This window comes from Podarcis vaucheri, assembly GCF_965113315.1.
Source record: "Podarcis vaucheri genome assembly, chromosome: 8".
NCBI lineage: Eukaryota > Metazoa > Chordata > Lepidosauria > Squamata > Lacertidae > Podarcis > Podarcis vaucheri.
The window spans coordinates 2,121,300-2,147,107 of record NC_138766.1 but is presented as its reverse complement, the minus strand read 5'-3'; the positions used below and the strand labels follow the sequence as shown (position 1 = coordinate 2,147,107).

The 25,808-nt window shown below is 43.5% G+C and overlaps 3 protein-coding genes across 3 annotated transcripts in view; 2 read left to right on the top strand and 1 right to left on the bottom strand.

Moving 5' to 3' along the window:
* The window catches only part of SUGT1 (SGT1 homolog, MIS12 kinetochore complex assembly cochaperone), a 49,724-nt gene extending 39,505 nt beyond the window's left edge, over positions 1-10,219 (top strand). The window contains exons 11-13 of the mRNA XM_082234623.1: positions 2,897-2,987; positions 7,593-7,780; positions 8,131-10,219. Coding sequence (XP_082090749.1) covers positions 2,897-2,987; positions 7,593-7,780; positions 8,131-8,232 — 381 coding nt within the window. The 3' untranslated portion in view covers positions 8,233-10,219. The remainder of the gene's footprint in view (positions 1-2,896; positions 2,988-7,592; positions 7,781-8,130) is intronic.
* Positions 1-25,808, top strand: part of LOC309539254 (uncharacterized protein) — a gene marked incomplete at its 3' end in the record, with an annotated part of 159,514 nt that overhangs the window by 92,079 nt on the left and 41,627 nt on the right. The gene's annotated exons all lie outside the window — the stretch shown is intronic.
* Positions 16,260-25,808, bottom strand: part of CNMD (chondromodulin) — a 32,743-nt gene continuing 23,194 nt past the window's right edge. Inside the window, exons 5-7 of the mRNA XM_082234617.1 lie at positions 19,225-19,378; positions 18,135-18,343; positions 16,260-16,665 (exon numbers count right to left, since the gene is read on the bottom strand). Of these exons, the coding sequence (XP_082090743.1) occupies positions 16,447-16,665; positions 18,135-18,343; positions 19,225-19,378 (582 nt within the window). The 3' untranslated portion in view covers positions 16,260-16,446. The remainder of the gene's footprint in view (positions 16,666-18,134; positions 18,344-19,224; positions 19,379-25,808) is intronic.

Here is a 25,808-nt window from a genome sequence, read left to right as displayed (position 1 = left end):
GCCTTAGTCTTACTTGGAAGCTAGAACAGGTGTGTACTTGATAGTTTGGAATCCCCTGGTTTAGCGTTGGGGTCAAACAGAAACTGTAAAATAAATATGTAACGAGGAGAACTAGATAAAATCTATTTGTATAGTAATATACATGTTTTTGTATTGTGATTTTGTGTTGTGAGACACCCTGAGGTCTGTGGGTATAGGGTGGTATACAATTGTTGTTGTTATTAATGTACATACATATACTTATTTTCCCCTAAGAAATAGCATTTTTGTAAAAGTAGAAGCCTATTTTAAATTATTTCTGTTTAGTTCAATGTTTAATGTAGGAGTTTTGATTCATGACAGGATATTCAAACAGCTTGCTATAAGATGACTCTAGGGTGAGCATTTACAAAGGTGCCATTGTTCTTAGGGCTACAGGGATCCCTGGGTTATCCTGGGTTTGACTAGAGCTGAGATTACTCTGCCAAAATTACTCTGCCAAAATGAGTAAGTTTATGCATAAAATTGAACAAGCTGGACTTCAAGTCATATGGCAGACTGCTAACACTGATCTTGGAAGTAAATTATATGTTTGTAATTGTAAAATGAGTGCTGTGATATTTAGTGTGAAACTTAAAATACGCTTGTAACAGGTGTGGGTAGAGATCATGATGATATCTCTTTGGCTGATTATGAAAGTGCATAATATAAAATTATCCCAAAACAGAGGGATGAAACCAATATTCTGTATAACTTTAGAATGTATAGTATGTTTAAAAGTCCATGCCTCTCTGCTGAATCATAGTCTGTCCCATTTGTTTTAAATGATACGCAGGGTTTTGTTTTGTTTTTACATGTGCATAATCATTATTTAATTGTGTTGCTTGATTTGTCAAGTGTGCCTTTTTTTAGTCAGTCAAAATATGTTTAATCAGTGGAGATTAGTCCATAATTTTTACAAGTAAAATTTCAAGCACATTTTTATAAAGTTTACCCAAAAATCTCAAAGTCACATTCTCTCATGTCCTCCACATACTCATTTCTTTCCTTCAGCTTAGAGAGACTCCTGGAGATTTTTCTGCCAACCAGCTGCCTGCACCACTCAACCAATCCTAATTCAAAAGTATTGTTGTCGCCAGGAGGTCCCTCCCATCTATTACCAGACAGAAAAACCATGTGATAAATTATATTTCACTAGAACGGCAGACTTCTTTACCTTAGTGTTGCAGATTCTCCCTCCATCCTGTTTGTAGGTCTGCTGGTATTGTAGACCTTTCAGAATCCTACAACTGTTCTGAGCATGTTCAGAGTGCTTCTTTGCAAGCCACACTAACTTGGAGCCTGTAGCATGTTCTAAGCAGCTTTGTCCTTTTTTCTTTTGCTTATTATTTATTTTGCGACCTTGCTAGAAAGAGGGTGCATTAGGGGCCACAGTGTGAGTCCCTTTCTAGAATGTTTTTTTAAAAATTAATTAAATCATTTTGCATTTGTTTAGGAGGAGAAATTGCCGGTGGCTTGTGTGTGAGTTGCAGCAGCTTTTGTTGCCTGCCTTGCGCAGGTGGGTTGGGTTGGGCCAACAAACATGTGCTAGACATTAAGAGAGTTGTTAGTGTCTCCCTGCTCTGGCTTCCCATGGGATTCATAAAGACAGGTGCGCTAGTAGTGAGTGATTGACTTGAGCACAGAGGAGAGAGTTGAGATTGAGGGACAAGGGTCCAGAGCACAAGTAGTCGCCTTGACTGATCCAAGCAGCTTGTTTACATCCTCAAGCCTTATTAACTGAAATTCATCCAATATAATGGGACTAGACTATGCTCTGGACCCCCCTTGAGATTCATCTGCTATAACAGCCAAGTCAAGATCCTGGTGTATGCAAGCAATTCTATCCTTAAAATGCTTTGCAAACAACTCATAGCTACCGCTGGTTTCAGCACTTCCTTTGTGCCAGACTGCAGGAGGTCCTGCACTCTCTGGAAGAGCTCTGCTGGATGACCTATTGAGGCTGCAATGGAGGCAGCCAAGTAGGCCTTCTTTCCTGCCTTCATTGCCACTAGATGGGCTCTATGGTGAGCCCTCACCAGTATTTGGTTGTTAGAGTTTAATTTCTCAGTAAGAGGTAAGTAAGCCAGTCTTCTGAAAAGGATACTTAGAAGCTCTTTCCCTGTCCATAAATGTGAAGAAAATGATTTATTTATAGCAAGGAGACAGTGGCACTGGCACATGTGGCATATGATACATTTTTCTAAATGAGTTCTGTACATGTCCTGTTGTGAAGAGAACTGCAAGGTAAAAAACTACAGCCCCACCAAGTCCAAATGTCACCAAGTTGCCACTGTGCTTAACAGACTGAGAAAGTGATTCAGCCATAAGTATAAAAGTAATGCTCAAGCACACTTCCTAGGATTTGTTTTTCAAAACCTTGTTTTCACACATCGTCCTATTACTATGGCTCTTCCCAGGCAACAGCTGCTTCTTTTTTTTGTTGCTCATTGTTCTGCAGAGCTATAGAAAGGTACAGGCTGAATTCAAAGAGCACAGTTTCAAGTGAACAAACACATACCAGGATTTGCGGCTTATTTTGCCCAAGCAGACCACAATCTGTAGTCTAGGTTTGTTTTTCGGCTTACTGATAATTGTTTAGAGCAAAACAAGCCACAGTTCCTGGTTCAGCTGTAACACACAGCTAGGGCTTGTGGTTGGTTTTTGGATGCCGGGGGGCAAAGTGGCTCTCATCAGCACATCCACAATAAACCATTTACTATGATAAGCAAATTGAGCTAGTTTGTAAATTAGCTTAATTGTACGTTTAACTGGTATGGCAGTTAACATTTTTCTTTTTTTAAAAAAATACACCAGAAAAAAACTACAGGCCTCATTTAGTGCATTAAAATTTGGGTTTTTGTTGTGTGTTCTGTAGATTGAAATAAAAATGAAGAAACCAGAAGCTGTACGATGGGAGAAATTGGAAGGCCATGGAGGCTCTCCTAAACTAAAACAATTTGCACCTGGTTAGTATGTTCATGTTCAGTTCTACAACTGTTGTACTTTTGCTCTTATCTACACACTATTGCACTCTTTTGTTTGAGACAATCACTTATTGGATTATAGGTCTGTTCTTGGATGCCATCATTATCCATTATTAAACAACAAATTATAGTCCTGCTACTCAAAGATCACTTGTTGTAATGTAGCAGAGAGAAGAGAATCAGTCTACTTTGGTCAGGATGCAAACTTTTTTTCCTATTTATTATTTTATTTTAGTTATCAGATTTTTAGTGTTCCTTTCACCATTGTTCCCAAAGTGGTTTCCAGCCATAAAGAGTAAAACTAGATACAATTTAAGATCCAAACAATGTAACCTTAAATGGACAGGACAGGCAAAACGGGTCCTCCTGGGAGAACTGGCTGGTCTTTGTTCAATATTTTATTAATTTTCAATTACAAAAATCCAATAAATGCCATATTTTATCAATACCAAATAGCAATAGCAATTCAAATACAAATCAATTACATAGCCAATTATAAAATTTGTGTGGCTTCCGACATGCTGTACTTCAAGGTCTACTGATCCTCTTTAATTCTGCCTCCAGACTATTGCTCAAACCATATACAATCCACTCTTGATAAAATCCCTTATACCACAGCTACAATAATTGACGTCAGTTCCTATTAATACATGTAGTAATTTGTAAATTCGCAAGTTCTCCTTTCTTCTTCCTGTGTGAGGTTTTAATTTTCATCAATTGTTCCTTTATTTATCAAATATTATGTCCATATTAGTTATTCCTGATCTCCTTTGTGCCTTACGGCTCTGTTGACTCAGAGTTATTCTGGAGGGATCTCTCTCTTTTGTTCTCAATTCTTCTGATTGTAGCTGTAAAATTCCATACTTCCGATTACAAGCAGGGAGTTGCCTAATGTCCTGCCAGAGGCCCCGGCAAGCCTCCAAGTTCTCCCCTCCAAGTTCTCCCCTCCACGTCCAAACGAAGCAATTAATTATAAGTACTTATAGAAGAATGATCTGGTGTCCCACTAGAACCGTAGGAAGTCTTCAAAGTCCAGTCCCTCCTCCCCTCAATTAGTGGGCAAGTAAAAAATTAACTCCGCAGAGGCTCCAAGCCCTTTTAATAATTATTCCAAACTTTAATATTTTCCTCACACAGTCCCGTTTGTCATTATATTCCATATCTATACTCCCATCTTCTTTCCTCTTCACTTGCTGTGAAGAACCAAAAAAAAAAAGGCACTCTTGGGGGGAAGGGTGTTTGCCGAGTCATTTATGTAACAAAGGATTTATAATGAAGTGATTGGCTTCCCTCCCCAACACATACTGTCTTTTAGCTTGATTTAAGTCATCTTTCCAATTCAAATCTGCATGACCTTGTAGCTATTTTCGATTCGGCTGTCTTTAATCTTGTCCCATCATTGCCAGCACACATCTGTGCATTAATCCTAATAAATCTCTTAATGAACAGAAGAATCACTGCTCTTAATGGTGGCATTGGAGGGTTACTGAGAGGCAAAGTACTTTTGCACTCAGTGTCTCCCTGCTTCCCACATCCATGTCTGAGTGAAAGCCAGGTACCTAGACGATCTGCGAGTGAAGCTCTTTCCCCCAGACCCTGGGGGGAGTTTACAAAGATAATTACCCTCTATCATCTTTGTTTATTGCTTTGCCAAGATCTCCTGTGGTCGTGGGAGCTGCGCGATTAAGGAAACCAGAAGCTGAGAACTGGCTGGTCTTGACTAGATGATAAAAGGCCAGTAACAAACAGCATTGCTACCCATGTCCTTAGGAGGGAAGAATTCCCAAGTCAGGGCACAGTCACTGAGACAATCCTGTCCAGCATTGCAAGCAATACTTGCCAGTAGCCCTGTGACCAACCACCCTCTCCACAAGTGGATCTCAAGGCTTGTACTGGCTGAAACAGGAAGACTCACCACCAAGTGTCCAGGTTGTTGTTGTTTAGTCGTGTCCGACTCTTCGTGGCCCCATGGACAAGAAGTCTTTATATGCCAGCATTAACACATAGAATTGGGCCTGGTATCATATAGGGAGCCAGAACAGATCTGGTGACACGTGGCTTCCCATGCCTGCCCAAACTCTAGCAGTAACATTCTGTACTAGTTGCAGTTTCCTGACCATCTTGAAGGGTAGTCCCACGTAGGTGTCTTGAATTGATTCCTGGCTTGTAAGCTTCTTCTCTTTCCTCTTTCCTCTCTTGAGAAGAGAAGAGCTTGAGATAGTCTTTGCTTGATGTGTCATAATTGATGTTTAACTTGTAAAAGCAGTTTTTAAAATTTGATTTTCAAAATTATAAACATAAAACAAAAAACAATTCAAAATCCAAATATTGAGATTACTCTGAATCTCATGACTTCCCCCCATCCCCTGGGTCCTAATGATAATATTTATAACTGCATATCAATATTATCCAAATTTTTATCCTTCTAAATTATCCATACTTTCTGTTACTTTACAAGTGTGGTTAAAATCCTGCTAATGTTTTAATGTTGCAGTGGTCTCTTAAATAAATTGTAAACTTTTCCTAATCTTTTTTAAAGTTCTTGTCTTCTTGGTTTCTGAGCTTCCCAGTTAATTTTGCCATTTCGGCATAGTCCATCAACTTGGTTTGCCATTCTCCTCTGGTCAGGGTTGTCTCTTCCTAACATCTCTGGGCTAATAGTATCTGTGTGGCTGTTGTTGCATACATAAACATTATTTTCTGGTCCTTTGGTATCTCGGTACCTATAATTCCTAATAGGAGAGCTTCTGGTTTTTTAACAAAATTTATTTTAAACATTTTTTCCATTTCATTATATAGCATCTCCCATAAATTTTTCGTTACTTTACACGTCCACCACATATGATAAAAGGTACCTTCTTTTTCTTTACATTTCCAGCAAGTAATTGTGCTTGTTCTGTACATTTTTGCTAACTTAACAGGAGTCAAATACCACCGGTACATCATTTTTATGTAATTTTCTTTCAGTGAACAACATGCCATGAATTTCAAATCTGTTTTCCATAGCCTCTACCAGGCTATATTATTTTCTAAAACATCTTTTTGAAATCTTGATAACTCATAACTAAAACCTTTCTTTTTATCTGTCTTTAAAATATCATTTAATTGATGATACTGTAACCAGTCTGTTACCAGTTCTCTTATCTCTTCAGAGTCTTTTAATTTTACCTGTTTTTCTACTTCGGTTAACAGCTCTATATATGTTCAATTTTCTTCAAAGATATTGCTTCTAATGGGGAGAGCCACCACAGTGTTTTTTGTTCTAATGTCTTTATATTTCTCCTATACCCTAAAAATGGATTTTCTTATTATGTGATGCTTTCATACCATACGTATGCATGCCATGAAAATCTGTTATCATGTCCTTCTAAATCTAAAATGTCTCCATTTTTCAAAATAATCTGTTCCCAGATCCAGCAAATGCAGGATGCCTCATAATATAATTTCGCCATTTCTTATGTGAATGCTCCTTTTAGTTATTGGAAAGGTGAGAAGGTTCCTGTGCAGGAAGACATTTGGGGTTTTTGCTTTAGAGAAAAGGAAAGTAAGAGGAGGCATGCTAAGCATATTTAAAATATGCATGGCATGGAGAAAGTGGGTGGGAGATTTTTCACCCTCATAACACGGCAACCTGTGGGCATCCAATAAAACTGAATGTGGGAAAAACCAGGACAAGCAAAAGAAAAGACTTGTTCACACACCACATAGTTAAACTGTGGAATTTGCTTCCACAAGCAGGTAGTGCTGGCCACAAACTTGGAAGGCTTCCAAAGAGAATTAGGCAAATTCACAGAGGCTAAGGCTGTCAATGGCTGTCAGCTGTGATGGCCAAGTTTTACCTCCACTGTTGGTAGGCAGTATGTCTCTGGATACCAGCTTCTTGGAATTAAAGGTGAGGCCTGTTTTCAGGCTTCCCATGGGCCCCTGGTTAGCCTCTGTGAGAACAGGATGCTGCCCTCGATGGGTCTGATCCACAAGGCTGCTCTTATGTTCATGGGGTGGGGAGAGAAGGAGCACAGGTAGAGAAGGAAAAAGTAGAACAGAACTTTTCACTGGCTTTTGTGTGTAGAGTGACATTTGTAAGTGAACTGAGTGCTTGGTAGAGCCCAGCATGAATCTGCTGTGGAACAAAAGCTGCCCTCTTTTGTTCCCTCTTCTGCATTATGTAGCCATTGTTGGAAGACTGGGAAGGTGTGGATTAGAGGATTGATTGTGTTTGTGGTGTGGGAGAGAGGCCAAACAGATATATATTATTGGGGGGGGGGGCGAGAAAGAGAACCCCAGTGGATATATGTATGTAGGAGAAAGGTGTGTGGTTTCAGCCCCACTCATCATGGGCATGTAGTTCCTGAGAAGAGAACTCACAAGGACCCATAGCCTTTGAATTAGAAAAGATTGCCTGCCCCTGCTCTGGCTTTTATGGTCCTGTTTGAGTAAGGAATGCGGAGGGAAATACATGCTTCAGTAAACTCAGTTATTTGGAGCTGTTGCCTTCTTTTCAGTCTGTACATGCTAAAGTCCACCACTGTTCATCTGTGATAAGCTGTGATATATTGTTGGGATCAATCTGTTCTCTCCATTTTCAAGTTTCAGATGCAACACACCTTTATCCTTCATCTTCTCATTATACAAGGAATTGGGACAAATTAGTAGTTGAGATCAAAGAAGAAGAGAAGAATGAAAAGTTGGAGGGGGATGCAGCTTTAAATAAACTGTTCCAGCAGATATACTCTGATGGCACAGATGAAGTGAAACGTGCCATGAACAAATCTTTTGTAAGTTAACATGAGATTTTCTGAGTTGTGTTTAATTTATTATGACTGCAAATGTAACATCAATACCCTTTGACAAGGAAGCCTGCCATAGAATTGTAGAGTTGGAAGGAACCCTCCCAAGGATCGCATGCTCCAACCTCCTGTGATGCAGATATGGCTGTTTCTGAGAGTTGGAGAACCATGAGATAATAGGAAATTATTTTGCAGGTGGAAGGGTGCATTGAACTCTTAGTTCAGTGCTTAGTGACTGGGCCACTGTGTCTCCTTCTCGCCTGCAGAACTCAGTCTACTTGATTCTTGGATTATTCCTTTTTTAAAATAATCGACAAATGTGTGTTTTCCTGTTTCAGATGGAGTCTGGTGGGACAGTTTTGAGCACAAACTGGTCTGATGTGGGTAAAAGGAAAGTAGAAGTCAATCCTCCAGATGACATGGAATGGAAAAAATTCTAACTTTTTCATGTGCCACTTTGTGCTGCCCATATTTGTGTATTTACCATTGTGTGTGGACACAGCATCCTTGAAGCTGAAGCACTGAATGTTCATTTGAAGATTATTCCTGTCATCTTACCTTGATATGCTCTAGGAATACCTTTCTCTGCAGGTCTTAGAGGAATTGAAGTCTCTTACTGCTTCTGTCCTTGAAGGGTTTTTTTGGGGAGATAATACAAACCTATCATTCGTACATTTTCTGCTGGATTGCTCAGTTATGTATTTGGAGAGTTAGCAAGACTTTTAATGGGCCACCTAGGATTATTGCCTTATTAATACACAAAAATTCTTTAAATAATTTATTCGCTTTGGTGATTTTGGGGGTAAATATACTTTTCACCTACAGTGTTAAGATTGTTTGCTGCATACAAATAAAACTGTAAATATATAACTTTTCCAAAAATATCTTAGGCTCATTCTTTGTCAAACTAAAAGAGTTGCAGAAAGCAAATTTGCGTTTTTTGAGTTACGTAGCCTGTGGATAGGCCTCCTCTGTGCTAAAATTAGGATCTTAGTACAGTGGTACATCAGTTTAAGAACAGTCTGGTTTACGAACTGGTGTCCTGGTTTGTGAACTTTACCTTGGTCTAAGAATGGAAGCCAAATGGTGGAAGGGTGGCAGGAGGCCTCATCAGGGAAACCATGCCTCGGTTTAAGAACGGGTTCAGTTTAAGAACGGACTTCCGGAATGGATTAAGTTTGTAAACTGAGGTACCACTGTACCTCATTCGATTTACAATAAAAGTAGCAGACATTGCTCTATAGGCATTATACATAGTGTATTTTTATAATATAATAGAAATAAACAGAATAAGCACGTAACAAGAGGCTAACCACCGTATCATAACCACCGCATATGATGTCTATCCCTCAAGCCCACACTGCTGTCCTTCTTCCATGCAATCACATGGAACGACATTGAGTTTCACCTTCCTTCCATCTTGACATATTACTGTGGGTGAACCAGGGTTCATCTCTTATAATAAAAGTGGGTCAGTTTCACAACAAGCCAAGTTCAGACTATGAGTTATGTTTGATAGGGGAACAGACTCCCTCGGGAGGTGGTGGACTCCCTTGGAGGTTTGTAAGCAGAGGCTGGATGGCCATCTGTCTTGGATGCTTTAGCTGAAATTCCTGCATTGCAGAGGGTTGGACTAGATGACCCTTGGGGCCCCTCTAAACTTTACGAAGCTTTATGAAGCTGATTTGTTACACTAACCAGAGTTTGTTATATCCCATAGCTCAATAATAAGCCAAGGTTCAATGAAAGCAAAACTAAACACTTTCTTTAACGGTCTGCCTCATGGGAATCCTTTGAAGCAAGAGTATGTTCAGAAGTAGGTTGTACAGGGTCCAGGATGGGGGCAGGATAGAAAAATGCACAGTGAGTGTGTTGAAGCCCTTGGGGACGAATGGCACATTGTGTCTTAGGCTCTGGTATCATTCCCTTTCCCAAGATCAAACTTCAGCCCCAAAGGTGTTCTGTTAATTTCCTAGACTGGGAAAGTGAATTGAGAGTCCTGTCCCCCCACTGCTGCCCTCGGACTATGTACAGTTTTGTTTTGTCCCTCTGTTACCTCTGGTCAAACAGGTTTGGCAGTGTTTTGAAACAGAACACACATCTCCAGAACCTGTTTACCACTGGGAAAAGCAGAATGAGTCTATGCATTGTGAACAGAAAAATCTCTTTCAAATCATCTGCAACTGTCTGAGGGGCAGGGACACACACAGGTGGTTGGGGTTTAGGGGGGATTGTTGCTGTTGATTTTTTGAATATTTTAGATTTTTTGATTTATGTGGAAATCGTTCAGTTTGATTTTGTATTATGTTTTAGTTACTGCTTACAGCTACTTTTGTTATGTTTTGGGTTTTTTTCATGTTGTAAGCAGCCTTGAGCATGGTTTGAGCATGGAAAGGTGGCCTACAAATAAAATTATGTACATATGTATGTATGTATGTTCTAATTCAGTTGTATCCTTTTTTGAGATCTAGTCAGTTCATTACAAATATAAGCCCAATGAGGCATTAAACATTTGATTGTCTATAAATAATTGTTGAATAGACATATATGGGGGAGGTCATTGAACTGGAACTACCAGTAGATGAGTTTTCTACTTCTATTAAATGTTTTTCAGCTTCAGGTTTTGCACAAAGCATTGCAATGTTTTCTAAGACTTTGCTTTGAATTGTTCATGTAGGATTGAAATGTAGTGATTGAAAGGAGGCGTATTATTGAGTTTTTTTAAAAAAAAAAATTCAGTAAAGATTTGCTGACGTGCACATAGTTTTTGCATATATGGAGGTATCCACATATCAAAGTGAACAATGTATATTAGCAAGTTTTCTATAATGAACAGCTAAAGTTCATTCTTGTATGGAAAAAAGCATCCCTATAGATAAAAACAATGCAAAGCCTCTTAACAGTTTTCAGCTTCATTTAAATGTGTTTTCACATATTTGTCTTTACTCACTTAGCTTAAGGCAAAATAATTGCATTTGGCCTTTGAGGGAAATGTAATGCATATATAATGGTTTTGCCTCAAAGTAAAAACTTGTACTAGTCAAACTATAAAACATCCCATCCTTCTCAGATGTCTCTCTTAACATATAAAAATCATTTATACCGTATTACAGGGTAATGTGGTTCAGTGGACTAATTGTAACAGCAGAACTGCTCATACTTTAATTATACTTTAAACATTAACTTAGAAGCAAGCACATTGACATTTGATCTTTGGGGTGTCTTGCCCTCCAGGGCTAGGAAGCTGTCTCCTAAAGATGTTCCAGAAGGGATGGGACCATCCTTGTGTCGCGGAGGCAGCATCGTCCACAACACAGGAGCTCCAGTGCTGACCAGATTACAGTGGTACCTCTAGTTATGGACTTGACCTGTTCCAGGGTGCCATTCGCATCCCAAAAAGTCCGTAAGTAGAACGCTGCTTCTGTGCACGCGCGCAGTGTGATAGAGTGCTAGAGCGCGGGAACTCCCCCCCGCGCTCTAGAGGCTTTGGGTTGCCTTCACTGAAGCCTGGAGAGCAAGAGGGGTCAGTGCACACCAACCCCTCTCGCTCTCCAGGCTTCCAAGGTAGCCGCCTGAAGCCTCCAGAACGCAGCGGGAACTCCCGCTGCACTCCAGAGGCTTTGGGTGAATGCACCTTAAACACATCTTGTTTTAGAGGGGGAGAACAAGAAAAAAAAAATTCCCCATGTTCTCCCCCACCTATGGTCCGGTGCGTCCTATAGTAGGCAAGCTTTGCTTGAAAACTTTATTTTTAAAAAATAAATTTATTTTTCATTAATAACAATGCAATGGAGGCCACATTAATGCAATGCCAAATTATGCCAAATCACAATACAATAGTGATCATGCTCTTCTGAAATTTACTATACAGCGGAAAGGAGCAGCCAAGTATACTAGGACTCAATTTCTTGACTTTAAGAAAGCCGACTTCATAAAACTTAGGGAAGTGCTGGGTGAGATCCCATTGACAGTAATACTAAAAGGAAAGGGAGTTCATGATGGCTGGGAGTTTGTTAAGAGGGAGCTAGTAAAAGCACAACGTCAGGCAATACCAATGAGACGGAAACATGGAAGGTGCCTAAAGAAGCCAGGGTGGCTATCTAAAGAACTTTTAACTGAGTTAAGATTAAAAAAGGATGTGTACAAAAAATGGAAAAGGGGGGAAACCACCAAAGAGGATTTCAAACAAATAGCCAGCACGTGTAGACACAAAGTCAGAAAAGCTAAAGCACAGAATGAACTCAGGCTTGCTAGAGAGGTTAAAAGCAACAAAAAAGGCTTTTATGGGTATGTTCGTAGCAAAAGGAAGAACAAAGAAACAGTGGGGTCACTCAGAGGAGAAGATGGTGAAATGCAAACAGGGGACACAGAAAGGGCTGAACTCCTCAATGCCTTCTTTGCCTCAGTCTTCTCCGATAAAGAAAACAATGCCCGACCTGAAGAATTTGGAGCAAATGATTCAGCAGAGGAAACATAGCCCAGAATAACTAAGGAGATAGTACAAGAATACTTGGCTAGTTTAGATGTATTCAAGTCTCCAGGGCCAGATGAACTGCACCCAAGAGTATTAAAAGAACTGGCAGATGTTATCTCAGAACCACTGGCAGTCATCTTTGAGAATTCCTGGAGAACAGGCGAAGTCCCGGCAGACTGGAGGAGGGCAAATGTTGTCCCTATTTTCAAAAAGGGGAAAAGAGAGGACCCAAATAATTACCGCCCAATCAGTCTGACATCAATACCAGGGAAGATTCTGGAACAGATCATTAAGCAAACGGTCTGTGAGCACCTAGAAAGGAATGCTGTGATCACCAATAGTCAGCATGGATTTCTGAAAAATAAGTCATGTCAGACTAACCTGATCTCGTTTTTTGACAGAATTACAAGCCTGGTAGATGAAGGGAACGCAGTGGATGTAGCCTACCTTGATTTCAGCAAGGCATTCGACAAGGTGCCCCATGATATTTTTGTAAAGAAGCTGGTAAAATGCGGTCTTGACTATGCTACCACTCAGTGGATTTGTAACTGGCTGACTGAACGAACCCAAAGGGTGCTCATCAATGGTTCCTCTTCAACCTGGAGAAGAGTGACTAGTGGGGTGCCACAGGGTTTTGTCTTGGGCTTGGTCTTATTCAACATCTTTATCAACGACTTGGATGATGGACTCAAGGGCATCCTTGGCAGGGGGTTGGACTCGATGGCCCTTGTGGTCTCTTCCAACTCTATGATTCTATGATCCTGATCACATTTGCAGATGACACCAAACTGGGAGGGGTGGCTAACACCCCAGAGGACAGGATCACCCTTCAAAACGACCTTGACAGATTAGAGAACTGGGCCAAAACAAACAAGATGAACTTTAACAGGGAGAAATGTAAAGTATTGCACTTGCGCAAAAAAAATGAGAGCACAAATACAAGATGGGTGACACCTGGCTTGAGAGCAGTACATGTGAAAAGGATCTAGGAGTCTTGGTTGACCACAAACTTGACATGAACCAACAGTGTGACGCGGCAGCTAAAAAAGCCAATGCAATTCTGGGCTGCATCAATAGGAGTATAGCATCTAGATCAAGGGAAGTAATAGTGCCACTGTATTCTGCTCTGGTCAGACCTCACCTGGAGTACTGTGTCCAGTTCTGGGCACCACAGTTCAAGAAGGACACTGACAAACTGGAACGTGTCCAGAGGAGGGCAACCAAAATGGTCAAAGGCCTGGAAACGATGCCTTCTGAGGAACGGCTAAGGGAGCTGGGCATGTTTAGCCTGGAGAAGAGAAGGTTAAGGGGTGATATGATAGCCATGTTCAAATATATAAAAGGATGTCACATAGAGGAGGGAGAAAAGTTGTTTTCTGCTGCTTCAGAGAAGCGGACACGGAGCAATGGATCCAAACTACAAGAAAGAAGTTTCCACCTAAACATTAGGAAGAACTTCCTGACAGTAAGAGCTGTTTGACAGTGGAATTTGCTGCCAAGGAGTGTGGTGGAGTCTCCTACTTTGGAGGTCTTTAAGCAGAGGCTTGACAACCATATGTCAGGAGTGCTCTGATGGTGTTTCCTGCTTGGCAGGGGGTTGGACTCGATGGCCCTTGTGGTCTATTCCAACTCTATGATTCTATGAAAGGAAAAAGGTTGCTCTGATACGACGTCTGCTGTTGAGCCCTTGAATGCCATAGGCTTCACCACAAAATCGACTTCCTCTCTCCCCTCATCAACTCTTTGTGCCACAAAACCTTGTTAAACTTGTTTTTCATTGCTTGTTTGAATTGTTTGTGGTGGTAATGGTTTTTGTGATTTTATTCTTTTATTATTTCAAGGTATTGCAGAGGACTTTTTCCAATTGGGAATGCTCTTAAAAAATTAATACATTGCAGAGCAGCATTATAATAATGTGGTTCAGGGTTTTTTGTTTAATCATTTGGGGTGAACCTGTTCTGGGTTGGGAATGCATTGGAATTTCCCCCGTAAGAAATAATGAAAATGTTCAGATTGCTATATGTATGCTCACCTTATGAACCATTTTTCAGGAACAGGTTAGTTTTGTATAGTTTGTTTTGTATCGTGGGACCTGTGTGTATTGTATTTATTGCTGGTGTCAAATTGCTTTTAAAGTTATCAAATTAATGTTTTAATGTATGTTGTTAGTCCCCGTGGGCTCATTAAGGATAGGTGGGTGGCTATAAATATCTTAAATAAATACTTCCAGACTTAGCGGTCAACCTTATGGGCATGTACCAGTTTTATAGCAGCAAACGGGACTTATTTGTTTATTTAAGCATACTGAATATAGCACAATTCTTTCATACTTCCATATAGGGCTGCCCTTGACTGACTGTTGACTGACTTGTAGAGGTGGGTCACTGAGAGCCAAGTCGCCTAAAATGTTTGCACTGCCTTCCAGTTACTTCTGGATGACAATGCAACATAATTGGCCATGAAGCTCTTGACAGCTTTGTCCTTGTGCAACTCAGCATCTACTTTCTCTTTTCTATAATGATGAACAAAAATTATTTTCCTGGCTGTAGTTCCTGTACACTCAAACATGAAATCAGGCAATCTTGGCAGTTGCCCCACAATTGTGAAAAATTGTGGAAAACCCTTTCCAAAGAATTGGGGTTATATTGTATATATATCCAGTAGCAACACTTTGCCACAGTTTGAGCCTCTTCTAGAAAATATACAATAATTTAATTGAATGACTTCTTTCCCCCCACATTTGTGCCATATAACACTTCTTTCCAACACATCGATGAAATATTTTTGGGTGGGATGAGTATGGAAGGGAAGGCTTCTGAAATGGAATCAAAGCCAATAGTTTTATACAGTTTTAATCTTTTGAATCTTAGCTCAGTCAGCAGAGCATGAGACTCTGGTTTGTGGTTTGAGCACCCCGTTAGGCAAATGATTTCTGCATTGCAGAGAGTTGGACTAGGTGACCCTTGGTCTCTTCCAACTCTACAGTTCCATAGCAATTAGATCACAATTCTTTCTTGCTGTATTTTGTAGGGCCTCTCTCTCCCTTGCCCCATTTCTCATTGTTGCCTAATGTCAGGTATGGAGCAGCTCACCGGCAGCAGATGCTGGAAGATTTCAAACGTCTCTGTGTAGTATCTCCACACAGTAGAAGTATATGTTCTGCATCTGCTATTAACTATTACGTAAATTCCTATTTTCCACTAAAGAAACTTTCAAAGCTGTCACTTGCTGGAAACAGCACAGCCTCTGCCTGGGCTACTTTGATGCACAGGTCTCCTGAAGGGACTTTGATTTTATTCTGTGAACTGCCCTGAGACCTCCAGGTATAGGGCGGTATATAAATTCAATAAATTATAATAATAATAAAATTGACGGGCTTCGTTGAGCCCTTCCATGCAACAGCCCTGTATTTGGAATCTGCCACTGCCCTCACCCCCCCTCCAGCTGCTCAGTGAGAAAAGGGTGATGTAATTGGTTTCTAACAGCTTCTTAGTGATCCCCTGGTGCTATATGAATAACAACAAATAACAGCTTCCCTTATTATTTATTTGTCAAGTGTTACATACAGTGGTACCTCAGGTTAAGAACTTAATTCATTCTGGAGGCCCGTTCTTAACCTGAAACTGTTCTTAACCTGAAGCACCACTTTAGCTAATGGGGCCTCCTGCTGCTGCCGCGCCACTGGAGCATGATTTCTGTTCTCATCCTGAAGCAGTGTTCTTAACCTGAGGTACTATTTCTGGGTTAGCGGAGTCTGTAACCTGAAGCGTCTGTAACCCGAGGTACCACTGTAGTTGAAAGCTACTCCCCAAAGCATTAGGTCTAGTAATCTAATTGGACAAATGTTCACATCTATTTAATAACAGACAGCTTGGGTAGGAGAGGATGAATTTTTAAAGGGGAAGGAGTTGATCTGGCTCAGAATGTATAAGATTCCTTTTTAAATTTTCACTTTCAGCAGGTCTTGGAGGTGATTATTTTCAAGAAGGCGTCTAGGTTTCCAATACTTTATTTGTAAAACTAATAAAATATTAACGTGAGGTTTTAACTTTACTTACATCTACATCAGCCAATGTCATTTTCTGGGATAATTTAACATACATACAAACAGATTCACTTGCAGAGATATTCTTGCTTCTGTTTGGTTGCCCCGGACAGCCGCCTGCACTTCCCTCTTCCTTCACACCACACCCAAGATGCGAGCAACCCACCAGCTGCAGGGCATGATCAGCCGGCAAGCGGAACGGCAGCCTTGGTAGTTATAAGGCCACGGGTAGTATCCCAGGAGAGGTTCACAGATCCGCTGGCAATGTGTGTAGCTCCGCCTGCACTCAATGCAGCAGACTCCTTCATGGTCTAGCTGTGGGTCAAAGGTCATCCCTTCACCCCCTTGCAGCTGCTGAAATTTGAAATATAACAAGCACAGTTTTTTAGTGGTACATTTCATTAAGTATCATAAAAATAGCAAGAATTCACCATGGCCATTAATTCACAGATTCAGTTGCTTTTAAATTGGATTTCAAAGAGGTTGTAGCTGACCTCTAGATTCTAGACTGATCTTTAGAAGTTTAATACTGAAACTCATGTGGGGTTGATTTATTTGTTTTCAGGCACTCAGCCTTATTTGGTTGTACACTTAAGTGGGGAATGCAAATGGGAAAGAAGTCCTATTACAGCAGCAGGTGCTGGGAAAGTCAGTGTAACTTCTTAATAGTGAAATGTGAGTGGTGCTTGGGCCTTGGGCAAGCAGCATGGGCATAGAACAGTGATGGCCAAATTGGCCCTCCAGCTGTTTTGGGACTACAACTCCCATCATCCCTAGCTAACAGGACCAGTGGTCAGGGATGATGGGAATTGCAGTCCCAAAACAACTGGAGGGCCAAGTTTGGCCATCACTGGCGTAGAAGATCTCTTTGATGGTGACTAAAACATTATGCAACCCACCCCCCAATAATCGAGCTTCCTTTAAATTAGCAACTCCATACAAGTTTAGTGTAGCAGGTAAGTGCAGTTTCCCATTGACTGAGTTTCTTCAATTTAACACAGCAAATGCTTTCAGCTACTGACTACTGCTTACAGAGAGGTAATTATAGTGGAACTGAGAGAAAATGGATGAGCAGGAGAGAGAAAGTTGGGGATGAAGCACAGAGGGAAAACCAGGACAACATTTACCCTTCTGAAGTTGATCTCAGCTCTCCAGAGTCCTCGGATTAGGAGGGCAGCAGTGATATGGAGAAAAGTCTGGTTAAGCCATCAGAAGAAAAAGGAGTGGTTGGTGAGGATGATAAAGAATTATAATCACCAGAACTCATGGGTTCAATGTGTGGAAGATGGTCTTGCAGAGGATGGTGTTTCAGATTCCAGAGATGCCTTTGTGTGGGGACAGGTAAAGGAGCGAGGGCCCCTTTCACATGCTATGCCCAACCATTGAGGGGAAAACATGGAGCGCCTTGGGCAGAACTACTGAGTTTGGCCCTGATCCTGGCTCTTGTGCTGTCTAACGTGGGAGAAAATAACAGGCGACCCAGGCTTCCCCTTTCTCTTGCTGCTTACAAGCACCCAGATGCAGTCCATGTCCTTCCAGGAACAAACTATGGTGTGTTTCATTTTTTTTTGCCTATTGTAAACAGATGCTCCCTCCTTATTATGCAGAAGGCTCAGAAACAGTTTTCATCTGAAACTGCACAGAGTAGAAACCTCAGCTCACCTAAGTCAGTGACTGGCTGACTGCTCTCTCCCGGCTCACCTGTTTGGTCAGTACCAGAAGATGGAAGAATGAGGCGGTTTCAGGGACGTTCTGTAGAAGCGCCTGGGGAGATGCACATTGACCAAGACAGTGGATGTATTCCATTGCTAACAAATACTCACATGGTAAGGATTGTCTGGGTTAAAGGCTGGCCGGGTGTCTTGCTCAGAAGTCCGGGTAGCGTTAGACTGCCGTCTACGCTGCTGAGTCCGCTGGGTGGTTCGTGGCCTCGTATTCACCTCTTCAGCAGCAGCGTTGAACTGATCCAGATCCAAGTTTGTCTGAGCTTGGCGTGCTTTTCGCATAACTCCTCTCTCTCTTCTCTGCCCGACTGCAGACAGACATTGGGGTACATGACTCATTTAAATAGGTTCAGCTAAGTGCTGGTTGAAAGAACCCACTAGGCTAAAAGAGTTGAAATTCAATTACTTCCATTGTCCTGCAATGTATGAGTTCTTTACACGGGGTGCACCACACATAACAGCTGCATCTCTAAACAACAGATCAAGCGCCTCTGCACCACTGGGGAGGCTTGAGGGGCTCCAAATCCCGATGACAGCAGAAAAATAGTTTGTCATTTTTCTACACTAAAAAGCCCCAAATGTTGTAACCTTTCCTCATAGGGCCTATGTCACGAGACCTGTGCCTCTCAGAATAGGTGACCCTGGGCCGGGTAGCCGAGGGCTGTGATTCAGTATAAGCCAGTAGACTGCCTTGTAACGAGTCTGGCTCTAGGATCTCCCTAGGTAAAGGTAAAGGTACCCCTGCCCTGCGGGCCAGTCTTGACAGACTCTGGGGTTTGTGCGCCCATCTCACATCTATAAGCCGGGGGCCAGCGCTGTCCGGAGACACTTCCGGGTCACGTGGCCAGCGTGACAAAGCTGCATCTGGCGAGCCAGCGCAGCACACGGAACGCCGTTTACCTTCCCGCTGGTAAGCGGTACCTATTTATCTACTTGCACCCGGGGGTGCTTTTGAACTGCTAGGTTGGCAGGCGCTGGGACCGAGCAGCGGGAGCGCACCCCGCCGCGGGGATTCGAACCGCCGACCTTTCGATCGGCAAGCCCTAGGCGCTGAGGCTTTAACCCACAGCGCCACCCGCGTCCCTAGGATCTCCCTAGGCCTCCCCCAGAATGAAATGAATTTGGATGAGCAAAGATGGCCTAAGTCTAGGATTTAAAGGAACTGGCTGCACTGTTAAATAAATGTTACCTTTTGGATAGGATGGCCGAAGCCAGAATATCTGTAGATCTCCACAGAGCTCTAAAATTTTGGGACTCAGAAAATAATTATTCTTTATGGGTTGACCTGCAGCGACCCAGATTAGCGAATTTTCAGCAAATTTAGCTGGCATAATTTCACCTTCCTGTAAAAGGAGAGTAAGAAAATAAATAAATCTGCTGTTAATTTCACTGACAAAGGGTATGGTATGTGTTGCATGTGAAATTGGGTGCTAATAGTCAAGGATTCAGCAAAAAAAGAACATTTTGGGTTACTTTCATTCTTTCCAATTTCAGTACCATTTGAGATTAGCTATTACCAGAGCTGGTCTTATTAGGTTTAAGGGAAAGAGTGAAATTGGCTTCACTTTTTAAAAATGACACTTTAAAACATTTTTAAAGGGTGTTTTATTGGCAGGATTATTAACTGTTTAGGGATCCATGGTACCCTCAAGTGCTTAAAAGCTATGACAACATTGTGTGTTCTGACTGCAGTAATTATGAAGTTATTCAGTCATGCAAGATTTTGGGTGCCATCATGATGCTATCACCTCCATAGTATCTTGCAGGTTGAAAAATCAATTTGCACACATCTCCGACCAAGAATCTTGCACACACTACATGGTTGTTAGTTATGTGCTTCTCTCACTCCCTGGAACAACTTGAATTACGAATTTTGTTTTTATGTCTAGAATTATGTACACTGTTTCTAGAAGACAAAAACCTCAGGACCTAGTGTTCACAAGGAGCTCAGTTCAGAACTGTGATGGAGATTAGGCTTTGCTTTGTAAATCAGTGGCAGCCCCTGTACTGCAAGCCAGCATGGATCCAGGCATATGGCAGACAGAAGCGTTAGGCTGAGATGATTCCCCCAGCCCCATGCCCAGTGCCAGGAAATCATTTCATCTGGCCATTAATCATCTCATGTGGATGAATGGGAGCTGGCCGGCAAGCGTAACCCACCTTGTGGATTAGGTACTTTTTTTCATTTCCTAAGAGGTCCAAGCTTGCCTCTCTTTCAGCAAGGGCAAGACCACCTTATTAGAATAAGATTTCAGGTGCCGAGAGATCCTGCTGGCTTGACTTCAATTCTGTGGCAGATGGGGTGGCTCAGAAGGGCTGCCTCAAGTCATTTTGTTGGCACCCGCCTTCAAGGACCAGACAGAAGCCAATTGGACTAGTAGGTGGATCTTACCCCAATACTGCTGAAAGGAAAATACCATATTTTTCACTCCATAAGACGCACCTGACCATAAGACGCACTTAATCCTGAGAATTCATGTGGATCCGTGCTTTGTAACCACGTTTTTGCGCCATTGCGGCCCTAGGCAACAGTGGGTGCGTGATTTTTTTTGGTGCAGGCTGTAGCCATGGACATGCTATGTGATCTGATGGTGAATTTGGGGTGACCCAATGTAAAAATCCTGAGGATCCATGGGCTTTTACCTCCCCCCTCCCAGGCAGCCTCCTTTATCTCCCTCCCGATCCCTTACCAATCAGCTGCTTCCTTTCAACACTCCCTTCCCTCTTGTTTGCCTTAGTGTCTTTTCCTTAGCTGGAGCAGGGTTTTTTTGCTCCTCCTTTTCTTCTAATTTTTCTCCTCATTGCTTTAGTCTTCCTGTCTCCTCTCCTTGCAAGTTTGCTGTCTTTCCTTCCCCGCTCCCAGGCAGCCTCCTTTATCTCTAGCGTCCCTTATCTCACTCCTGATTGGCAAACAATCAGCTGCTGTGATGGCCTGGGAATCTGATTCAGAGGCTGAACCTGAAGAATCCCAGCCTGCACAGGAGTCCCCGCCTCCAGGGCCGGCCGAGCTGGGGCTGGGGCTTGAATCTGAAGGGCCCGCACCTGTGCCAGATCCTCAGGAGCAGACACCAGATGCATCCACTCTGACTCCGGAGGTGATGGAGGACCCATTGCCTACAGGTGCTCCTCTCCCAGCCCTGTCAGGGGAAGGTGAGGCTGCCTTTGGGTCCAGTAACCCTCCAGCCTCTCCTGAGCTGCAGAGGCTCAGGGTAGAGAAGCAGAGGGAACTAAGTTCTCTCAGGAGGAGTGCTCTCCTTAAGGCCAGGAGAGGTGAATCACCTGTGGGCCGGGACCGCCCTAGGCCCCAGAGGAGCTAAAGGCCAGTCAGCCCAGTCCCAGGTTGCGGGAGCAACATCGCTGGAAACCTGTTCCTGCCAGCACCCTGACCTGCTCTTCCAGAGTTCCTGACCACGCCCGGCTCCTTGCCTTGGACCCCACTTCGCCCTTGACAGACAGCCTCCCGACCCTCGACCCAGGACCGGACTCAGACCACACCACACGGTACCCCCTCCCCCAGGACCAGCACAGCTGCTTTGTTTCAACACCCACTTCCCTCTTTAAAAAAAAAGCATGATCTGCTTTTTGCCCCTGGGCAATTCGGCTCCAGGGACCACGCATTCGCTCTAGAATAGAATAGAATAGAATCATAGAGTTGGAATAGACCACAAGGGCCATCGAGTCCAACCCCCTGCCAAGCAGGAAACACCATCAGAGCACTCCTGACATATGGTTGTCAAGCCTCTGCTTAAAGACCTCCAAAGTAGGAGACTCCACCACACTCCTGGGCAGCAAATTCCACTGTCGAACAGCTCTTACTGTCAGGAAGTTCTTCCTAATATTTAGGTGCAATCTTCTTTCTTGTAGTTTGGATCCATTGCTCCGTGTCCGCTTCTTTGGAGCAGCAGAAAACAACCTTTCTCCCTCCTCTATGTGACATCCTTTTATATATTTGAACATGGCTATCATATCACCCCTTAACCTTCTCTTCTCCAGGCTAAACATGCCCAGCTCCCTTAGCCGTTCCTCATAAGGCATCGTTTCCAGGCCTTTGACCATTTTGGTTGCCCTCCTCTGGACACGTTCCAGTTTGTCGGTGTCCTTCTTGAACTGTGGTGCCCAGAACTGGACACAGTACTCCAGGTGAGGTCTGACCAGAGCAGAATACAGTGGCACTATTACTTCCCTTGATCTAGATACTATACTCCTATTGATGCAGCCCAGAATTGCATTGGCGTTTTTAGCTGCCGCGTCACACTGTTGGCTCATGTCAAATTTGTGGTCAACCAAGACTCATAAGACGCACAGACATTTCCCCTTACTTTTTGGGAAGAAAAAGTGTGTCTTATGGAGCAAAAAATACGGCACATTGCACAGCCCTTGAAGGCAGCAGGCTAGCACAGCAGATGCAAAGCTGGTGGCATGGCAGTCGTAGCTCTGTCCCCAGCCCTCAGCACCTGCTACCTAAGGCAGTTGCCTCCTTCAGCTGTCCCTGTGACTCAAGCTGTCCCAAGAAACTCTCTATTTTCAAAGAAGAACTCAGGATAAAATTAAAGGCAACCAGGTGCAGGGAAAGAGGCACTTTTGCTAGCCACTCTGGTGGGTGTTCTGGGTCCCACAGTTAAGGGAAGACCTTAATGGGAGCAAACACAACCTGGTGCTGGATTACAGTAGGCCACAATTTTATTGATTACAGTGCAACAGGCTTGGCATCGCCACTGGACGATCACCCACATGAACAACTGCCACACTCTGCTGCCTTTGGACAACGGGTGTTGACCATTTGTTGAGGCTGATCTGGTCACTGGTAGGGGGTGCTGTGGTCCATCAGCCTCTGAGCTGAGCCTCTGCACAGAAATCACCGGCCTCCAAGATCCTTGAAGGGGCGGGGTGAGAACTCCTGGGGCCACCAGCCGAAACACAGGGGCCAAAGGGGCAGCATACCCTCCAACATTTCTCAGATGAAAGTTGGAGGGTATGCTGGTGTTTGAAAGCACAAATGCACATGATGGGTAATTCAGTTGCCCTAACGCCTTGACTCTGTTACTTTAGTGTTGCATTATGACAATTTTTTCACTTACAGCAAAAGAAAAGCACAATATTATGTCCTAAATGTTTTAGTGCACATTTCATTATAGTAGATATTGAATATAAAATGGCCAATTAAACTAGCATTTCCATAAACCAGAAAGTGGTTTATCTCCAGTCTGAGGTAATTTGGTTTTCTGAAGTCCACGCTAGTTATTTTTATTTATAAAAGGCTTTCACAGATTATTATTATTTTAAAACGGCAAAAGAAGGGGATAAAAACATTTTTTTAAAAATATCACTAGCTAGAGAGCCTAGGAGCCAGTTACAAAATCAATAATGGCATTGTGCAAACAACTTGGCTAAATAAAATTGATCTAGTGTGTGGTACTTAAAGTGATCTCAGAGGGCAATCTGAATTTTATCCTCTGCTTCCATTTTAGTGTTTCTGCAGTGCAGCTACAGAATAGCAGCTCTCTTATGTAAAAAATATTTGGATTCTTTAAAGTTTCTAGTTCAGTCAGTGCCATTTTCTAACGCTTCTTCGAATATGAAAATGAAAAGACATACAGGGTGCACTTCCAAATGAAGGCTTTCTTTAACTTGCACTGCAAGCTTTGGGTCAATATAATTGCTTTCACTGAACAAGAATTTTAATCAGAGCTATCATATTAGCTTAACAGTGGAACTGGAAGCTGTATCCAGTCCAAACCAAATCTTTCACAGTATCATAAAATGGATCTCGGGGGTAATTAAACCTAACCTCATATTTTGAGGAATGGTTCACTAAAATTTAAACCATCCCTAAGTGGTGCATCCTAAAGAAACTTCTGACTACCCAGTTCCCTCAGTGTCAGTAAACAATTCCCCCTGCAACACTTCTCTCACATGCCTTCCATGCCAAAAGCTCTCTCGTTTGCTCAGTCCCTCCCCCTGCAGTTTTCCTAAAATGTGATGCCTCAGACTGGCCCTCCAAGGACATCGTTAATGAAGGAGGCCATCTTCAGCCAGCTGGTTCTTGGCTCAACTAGGCTCATCTGAGGTCAAGTCCCCAACCCTGGCTCAGCCCAAGAAACACTTGCTTGGCTGGGGGCCCAGACGATGGAACAGAGGCCAAAAAGAGATGTTCTGGGGGTGCAATGCAGGTGGGACCAGGGCTTGGGCTGGGGCTCAGGTGGATCCTAAGCCTGTTCAGCTTGGTCATGTAACCTGGCACAGAATTATTTTAAAGACTCTTATCCTTCTGACAGGCTTGGGCAAAGCAGCAACAGAACTGGCAGGACTTCAGGGAGGAGGAAGAGGATCCTGGCAAGGGGTTCAGCTCAGAGTGAGCAAGCTGGGGATGGGGAAGGAGAGGTTGTGATAGACAATACTCATGGGGTGACAGAGGATAATGAGGGGACAGAGGCCAGTGCACAGGAAGCCGAGCAGTGGGACCCAGAGCCAGAGAGGCCCCCGTCCCCACAAACATGGCAGGTCCTAAGATGTAGGGAACAGCGGGCGGGACACTCCAGGAAGCAGAGGCAGGCCAGGGCCTGCAGCCTAGATCACTAGTTGGCCAGGTAGGGAAGGAGGCCTGCAATTTCTCAGCTGGGGCAAGCAGAGAGCAGGTGAGGGTCACTTGCCTCATCAAGCCCAGATGCTGCAATCAGCAGACACAGTGTCAGAAGGCAGCAAAGGGAGCTGCTGTGTCCACTCAACTGCCCATGTTGAGGGACCTCACCTGGGATTCACCTTGGACCTTCCTGGGTTTCTACTTCGAGATTGACTGCTGAACTTGGCTTACTTGGACTGACTCCATACTGTTTCCTGATCTTTGGGCTTGGCTTGTGTGGATTGGCTTCTGGACTTGGAACTTCATCTTGGCACACTGTCTGCCAGGTAGGCCAGGGGATTAGGACACAGCAGTCCCATTCTGCAGAGCGGGCTTTGGATCTGGTGTAAATTTATGTGGGTTTCCCTTATACTGACTTGCTTCACAGCAGCTTCTTTTGCATAGGATCAGAGCCAGCTTGCCCACTGCCATGCGTTTCTTCTTTCGGTGTTCAAGCCATGCCATACAGACACAGTCCTGCTGCTGGCAGGGATCAGCCTGCTTCCAAGGCAAACAAGCCAAGGCACAGAGGAGGAGGGGGCTCAGGCTGCCTTGTGTGCCTGCCCAGTCCTGCCTGCTGTCAGGCAGAAGCCGAGAGGAACCAAGAGAACAGCTCAAACCCCTCCTGCACACCGTTACAGAAGTGGGGGGGGGCAGAGCTGGCTCACCCATTAGTGAGGGTGAAGCAGCTGCTTCAGGCAGCAGAAGCTCAAGAGAAAGCTCCCCACCTGCCCCACCACTTCTGCCACCTCTGGACCCCATCTTGCCAAGTTTCAGCCAGAGGTGGGCGTTCTGCAAGGCCTTGGTGCTTGCCTTCTCCACTCTAGGGGTGGGGAAACAAGCAGCAATACCTCATCCCAGAACACCTCCCTCTCTCTGAAACTTGGCAAGAGGGAGGCGTTCTGGCGGCGGCAGAAGTGATGGTGGCTGGAGGGGGGGCAGGGGGCAGCACATTTCCGTTTTGCCTCAGGTGATGAAATGGGATGGGCCACTTCTAAGCACCAGTCCCAAGGATCCCTTGGCTGCTGCAGACTTTCACTGAGCACCTCTCCTGGAAGATGCTGCTGCTGAAGAAAGCCAGACCTGGCCCAAGTGGGGAGCAGCAGTAGCAGAGCTTAGCCAAAAAGTGAGGAGGTGGCAAGGCTGGGCTGTAC